Raw genomic sequence first — 6,790 nt, forward strand, 5'->3', positions numbered from 1 at the left:
GTCTAAGTTCAATCAAATTTGGTCACAACCGTATCGACATTGGACCGTTGACTTTAAATGGGGAGGAGACACGTGTCCTGAATCATGGGATGTGTGAAGAGAAATTTTATGGGTATGGAGATCTTGTGCATCAAAGGAAACAGGCCACATGCACCTAATTTGGGACAGGCTATCCTTACCTTGATATAATCCATTCTCGTTGTGTTGGAATATGTCAAGACAAGCATCCTGCTTTTTTTTTTTTCAATAAACATATTGTCAAAAAATTCATTTGATCATGCGGATTAAGTCTTATCCAAATGGGTGTCATCCATCGTATTGACATGTTCGTTTCGATCCGCCCAATGAATTACGCATAAAAATCTATAACAAGCTCCAAAGAAATAAGTTTAAAAAAGCTTCTTCTTTTTTTCACGTGGCGACAGAGTGCCTTGTAAACTATTCATTCGCCTGATCGGGAGGAGTCGACCTCGGCTAGCGACGATGAGGCTCGCAATTGCCTGTGGTCGGCAAAGGCGAGCTTCACCATAGGTCATTAAGGTCTCGCGACCGGCTGAAGAAAGAATGAAAAAAAAAAAATTGAGATTATGTAAAATGTCCAATTAACGTCATCCGTATCATGTAGGACGGTCGGCTTCCATGTCGGTAATTTCCTATTAAAATTGATTGAATGACTAAATTAGCATAAATTGTAAAAAGCTTAGGATTCAATTGGCTAAATATTTATAATTATAATATATTTAAGATTTTTTCGATAATTTTTCTCTATTTACGTTATTGCTAAAAATTAGGCGGGTGTATAATCGCGCCATAGCATAGGAGAACCCAAAGATGTCCGAATCGTTTTATTTTCACAGATACGGATTTGTACGACGTCACACCACAAATGCCCTTTTTTACCCGATTATGGGGCGGTTGATTTGATGATGGCGCATCATTACAAATCATTACACAAATGTACATCAACTCCATAATTGCACAAAGAGACAGAATTCCCTTTCCTTTCCGGCTGCGATAATGACGTAAATAATTTTCAAATTTTAATCCAACGTGTTATATGATCTATAAATTTTTGATTTGTTCAGTATAATCCCTAAACTTTAGTTCATTACATAATATTGTCCCTCAATTTTTAGTTTGTTCGATGCGAACCCAAACTTTTAGGATGTACTATGTAGCCTCTAAATTATATAAAAATATTTAATATTATCTCCGAATGGAATTAATAAAATGACAACGCTGAACATTTTCGTATATTCTTGGGATTGAATTAAATATATACCAAAAGTTCACGGACTACTTTGAAAATTTTGAAATACGAGAACGACATTGCACTTTGGGCTAAAGTTAAGAAATCATATTGCGCAAATTAAAAGTTTAAAAATTACATTGCATGTTAGATTAAAATTTTTGAATCATTTTTTATCCTTGAAATTTTTAATGAAAGTTGCTAATCCAACGGTACTGTCATTATTTCTAGCCACACGATCTTCCAATCAATAAGTATTTTATGTAAAATACGTAACGATAATACGTTGATCTATGATTAAGATTTTATCCCCCCAAAACACACTGTCGAGAAGCATTTCTCATTTCCAATTTTACAAATGTCAAGAACACCATAATAAGGAACATAAAATCTCTCTCTCTCTCTCTCTCTCTCTCTCTCTCTCCCTCATGTTCGAGAGCCACACAAAACAACATAAACAGTGACCTGACGCTGCGTTGCATGTATCGTCGTACTCTCCTCCGACTCCGACCATAAAAGAGATCGAGTAGCCACCGCCGTGTCTTCAAGCGCCTTGAAGGCAGCGACTTGTAGACAACCAAACAAAAAACGTGAGAAGAAAAAGAAAAACAGAGGGTCTGTCTCGACTCGCCTCGCTCATGGATTGCGATCTTCTCCTACCTCCCCGCCATTCTCGATTCCTCCGCTTCCCCCCTCCGGCGGAGCTGCTTCTTCCTTCTCCGGCCTCTCCCTCTCTGAGCCTCGCCTGATTCCCGCCATCGAAGTCGCAGTGTTGCGCCACTCAGGGTCACCTCTCTCTCTCTCTCTCTCTCTCTCTCTCTCTCTCTGTTTTCGTAGTCATCGCGTGGCAATCTGCTCCGAAATTGCTGCGGAATGCGAGGGGATGGCGAAGCGAAACGACAAGAGAGTCGCGTCGAGTTATCGTGTTTTTTTTTTATTTTTTGGGTGAAATTTGGCTTGGCTTTGTTGGAAGGTCCGTCGGATGGAGCACTTTCTTTTTCTTACGAGATTTTTTTTTTTTTTTGGCAATTCTACGGATGATTTTGTGTTTTTCTCTGCCGAAGAATCATGTGATTGTACTGAACTGCTGTTTTTATTGAGCTTTGCGTTCTGGAAAACTGGGTTGAGCTTTCTCTGCTTCGAGATCATGCGCGGAGAGGAGTGAATTTTGATTTTGACTTTGGTTTCTGCTGACTTTCCCGTCTTCATCGGAAGACGAGCAGAGCAGTTAGCACTGTTTTGAAAATGCTGGAAATAGTAACTAGCTGATTTCATCTCTCTCGTGACCTTTGTCTTCGTCCTGATGAAGAGAAGCAAAGTTCTCGTGGGATTCGATCCTCGAGAAGTCGCTGGCTACAGCAGATTCATCTCTTTCTCTCCGCACTGAGAATTTAAGTCTGTAAGCAGAGAGAAACTGTGGCAAATTTTCTCTCGATCTCCGAGAAAAAGGAAAGAGTCACGGAAATGAATGTCTGTTTTCCTTTTCCGCTGTGGCTTTGCTCTTTCTTTTCCAAAAAGAAGACTAAACGGCTTAGGTTACTCCTTGTCTGGGTTCAATGAACTTTTCCAACTGCGAATGTCGTGTGTTTTCCTTGTCTGTGCGTGCATATGGAATTCCATGTAAGCATGAATATTCGCTGTGACGTCCTTTAGATTCACAGGTTTTGGAGCTTTGCGCTTTTAAATTCTCCGGCTCACCTATCTGAGTCAGATCTTGTTGTTCATCTGGTCACTGGGTCGCTCGAAAATCCATGTGCTTTCAGCCTCTGTGCGGTACTTGAGACAGAATGCGACGAATACAAAAGGGGAAATGTAAAGGAGATTACTTGAGAAAGGACTAGCTTTTCCAGAAAAAAAAGTTCTTTAAAAATGAAAAAGTCTCACATGGAGTATGTAATCAACATAAAAAGATGTAGGGGTGTTGAATCTACATATGTCCGAAGGACTTAAGTTATCTTCATTGTACAGGTCATGGGGCATTTCTCCACCATATTCAATGGCCTGGCAAGATCGTTTGCAGTTAAGAAGGGAAGGAGCAGTGGGGATTGTGATGGTAGAGAGACTGCAGAAGCCATGGCAAAAGAGGCCAAAAAGAAGGACTTGATACTGTGCTCATCCGGCATTGTAAATGTCGACGGCTCGAAAAACTTTGCTTCAGTTTTCTCTAAGAGAGGGGAAAAAGGAGTGAACCAGGATTGCTGCATTGTTTGGGAGGTAGGCATTGAAACCTGAAAGCTTGAAATTCAATTGGGGTCACATTCATTGTTTGTTTCAAGAAATTCAACTAGCTAGCGGTTGTCATTTTGCAGGAGAGAAATTGTTCTGATTTTGTAGTTGCTTGGAACATTTGGTCACTTTTTATTTTGAAGATCATGTTTAAACAACCTGTCCTTTGGTTTATAGAAGTTCAGAGTCTATTAGATATCCTCTTGCGCAGCTTGTATCGTCTCGAGTCATTAATAATACCTCGCGTGCTGTGAAGACAGATAAATCTGTGCGGATTTATCTCGGAGTTTCCTTCTTTTTGCTTCTTTTTTAGCAGAGCTTATATGCGTAAGATCACTTGTATACCATGGATTGTTACCCATGGCAGGTATAATTAGGTTTTCTCATTGTAGTTAGTATATACTGATGATGTAGCTTTTGGTGATAGGAATTTGGGTGCCAAAATGACATGATCTTTTGTGGGATATTTGATGGGCATGGCCCATGGGGACATTATGTGGCAAAAAGGGTCAGAGAGACAATGCCACCCTCATTGTTGTGCAATTGGCAGGAGACTCTTGCTCAAGCTTCCCTAGATCCAGGTCTTGACTTGGAATCGGATAAGAAGTCTCATCGTTTTGACATATGGAAAAGTTCCTACTTGAAGACTTGTGCCGCCATTGATAACGAGCTTGGGCAACATCGAAAGATTGATTCGTTCTACAGTGGGACCACTGCTTTGACTATTGTCAGACAGGTATTAGCAAGAACCCCTCAGTTTTTCATTGCTTTAACTTAGCCTCTGTTTGCAGTGCGTTCATGAATATGCTGTCATGGTTATGTGATAGTTGTTTTTTGCTGTGGCTGCCACATGATGTAAGTTTATTGGATCTAGTTTTAGGTTGCGAAATAAGAGCTGATAATGGGGAGTGCCTCTTCCTAACAATAGACTTACGAGAGGCAATATGAAGATGGCTAGCTCTCTAGGCAATTCAGATGTATAGTGGACTTTGTCTCGGCAAAACGTAACTTCAAATTTGGGCCAAATGAGACATTTCAAAATATTCATGACATGGAAGGTGAACTCCGTCAATAGGTTTCTTTATGCACAAGTGAAGACACCATATAAGAGAAACAGTTGATGAAGTAAACAACCGTTTTGCTGTTCAAAGATTAGTGATTGGCCCATCAGGGGAATCGTTGATTAAGCATTTCTACTTCTTTAGGAACCGATCGTTCAGTGGAAGCTAATCCAATTGATATTTGGCAGGGGGAATACATCATCATAGCCAATGTAGGTGACTCACGAGCTGTATTAGCAACTACTTCTGAGGATGGGAGCTTACTTCCTGTTCAGCTCACTGTTGATTTTAAGCCCAACATACCTCGTTAGTTCCCCTGCCTATCACTCTTTTCCCAGTTTTGCTTCTCATCTGATCTTCACACTTCTGTTGATCTTGCTGCAGAGGAAGCCGAGCGGATAATACAATGCAATGGGAGGGTGTTCTGTCTACATGATGAACCAGGAGTGCACCGCGTATGGCTGCCAGATGATGAATCACCTGGACTTGCCATGTCTAGAGCATTTGGAGATTACTGTGTGAAAGATTTTGGACTTATATCCGTGCCTGAAGTGACACAGAGAAACATAACCAGCAGAGACCAGTTTGTCGTGCTGGCGACTGATGGGGTATGTTGTCTGTTGTTAGTTGTTTGAGCTTTTAAAGGTGGGGGCAAAACGAAGAAAAATCAATAGCTTAGCTTTTTCAGAAAATGCGCATTTGGGTTTGCGCTAGACTTACGCATGTCGAGTTGTTAAATCAGTACTGTCGAAGAGAAACATGCATGTACTGGCGTATAATATGTGCCTTAACAATAGAGGTTCTAGTTTCTAGACAGTAGCATCACTCCTGATAAAAGTTTGATTTACGCCAATGTCAAATCCAAAAGTCACCCAAGTTTCAAGTCCTCCGCTTGGCTAACCCAATTTCAAAAGCCATGCAACCGAACTTTCTCACCTAGCATATTATCATGACAAGCAGGAGTAAAGAATAATCCTCCTGCAAGAGTGGGGCAGATAATTTCACTTCTCTTGAAGAGTGTCCTTGTTGACCTTCATCAACCCTTTGTTTGCAGGGTCAGTTAGAAATTATTTCGCCTTATGAAGTATGGTTGAAGCAGCGATCGCTTCTTATGTTGCGCTTTTCTCTTTCCTGTCTGTCAGGTGTGGGATGTTATATCCAATCAAGAAGCAGTGGAAATTGTATCCGCAATGCCAGACAGGACTAAGTCTGCTAAACGCTTGGTCGAGTGTGCTGTCCGAGCATGGAAGCGGAAGAGGCGTGGAATTGCAATGGACGACATATCAGCCATTTGTCTCTTCTTCCACTCTTCCCCTTTATCTCAGCAAGTTCACCCCATCAAGTCCCCGAAGTAAATTCATGTGAGGAACGGTTCATCTAACGGGGATCGTGATCCCTGCTACATTGAGGGAAAAAGTCTCAGATCATGCTTGCTTTCGTGCACCCGTGACGCAACCACGCAAGCACTGCTGTAAATATAAGCCGAGTGTCATGATATTGGTACTTGTGCCGACAATTTCCTCTGCATAGGTTAGTGCTTGGACAAAGCCCTTAGGCTTCTTTGAGGAAAACAGTCACATTTTTGCGGTGAAATTCATTTCTTTCGTGCTGCCGATGGAAGTTAACCGTACCCCTTAATGAGGTGGTGGTGGAACGTTGCATCTGCATTCGCATGGTCAGGGAAAGGGAACTCGAATTCGGCCGGGATTTAACCAATTCATCGCTCGAAAATCGATAAACAGGGTCATCATTCATAGGCTAGCAATGTCGGAAACTTTTTTTTTTTGGTAAGGGCAATGTCGGAAACTTATATTCTGGCTGCGAGATAAATTGACTTGATGCTATGTTCGGTGATTCGTTGAGAAGAATCTGTACTCCATGATACAGCGATGTCTGAGGGACAGGGAAGCATTTATGTGCACGGGAAGAGCCCATTTAGTGGCCGCTGGGTGGGACTGCACGAGGTTGAGAATATTACCATGATTCTGGTGCACCGAGGAAACACATACGGCAGAAGCATGAAGACGGAAGTACACCGCAAGATAAATGCTGTCGGAGAGTAACATCAGAAATTATTGTTCGTGTTGGCAAGTAGAATCCCACAATTGGATTTAATTGCCCCTCACATGCTCGCAGTGTTTCTCCATTAAAAAGTCCAATCTAAAAATTTAAGCTACAATCTTTCCTTTCACGTGTAAGTCGAACGGTCCATCTCAAAAGTTTAAATTGATAGGTGGCAAGAAATCATATGAAT

The 6,790-nt window shown here is 41.4% G+C and overlaps 1 protein-coding gene across 2 annotated transcripts; it reads left to right on the plus strand.

Moving 5' to 3' along the window:
• The first annotated feature begins 1,892 nt into the window (after positions 1-1,892).
• Positions 1,893-6,203, plus strand: LOC115752774 (probable protein phosphatase 2C 34). Of its 2 annotated transcripts, XR_007198342.1 has the most exons (6): positions 1,893-2,035; positions 3,219-3,463; positions 3,903-4,211; positions 4,725-4,842; positions 4,921-5,239; positions 5,679-5,785. XR_007198342.1 is itself a non-coding variant. In XM_030691127.2 (5 exons), exons 1-5 carry the CDS (start codon positions 3,221-3,223, stop codon positions 5,889-5,891), a joined length of 1,107 nt encoding a protein of 368 aa, XP_030546987.1. In that variant the 5' UTR covers positions 3,218-3,220; the 3' UTR covers positions 5,892-6,203. The 2 variants fall into 2 exon arrangements, 1 of the variants encoding a protein (XP_030546987.1); XM_030691127.2 differs by lacking the exon at positions 1,893-2,035 and having other exon boundaries at positions 3,218-3,463; positions 4,921-5,144; positions 5,679-6,203.
• Positions 6,204-6,790: the final 587 nt, after the last annotated feature.

Source organism: Rhodamnia argentea, chromosome 1 (assembly GCF_020921035.1).
Source record: "Rhodamnia argentea isolate NSW1041297 chromosome 1, ASM2092103v1, whole genome shotgun sequence".
NCBI classification, from domain to species: domain Eukaryota; kingdom Viridiplantae; phylum Streptophyta; class Magnoliopsida; order Myrtales; family Myrtaceae; genus Rhodamnia; species Rhodamnia argentea.

Excerpts from the sequence above, each read along its gene's own strand:
- LOC115752774 (XM_030691127.2), top strand. The coding sequence starts at position 3,221 with ATGGGGCATTTCTCCACCATATTCAATGGCCTGGCAAGATCGTTTGCA. Across the intron at positions 4,212-4,724 it reads CTTTGACTATTGTCAGACAG|GGGGAATACATCATCATAGC; the intron begins GTATTAGCAAGA and ends GATATTTGGCAG. Across the intron at positions 5,145-5,678 it reads TCGTGCTGGCGACTGATGGG|GTGTGGGATGTTATATCCAA; the intron begins GTATGTTGTCTG and ends CCTGTCTGTCAG.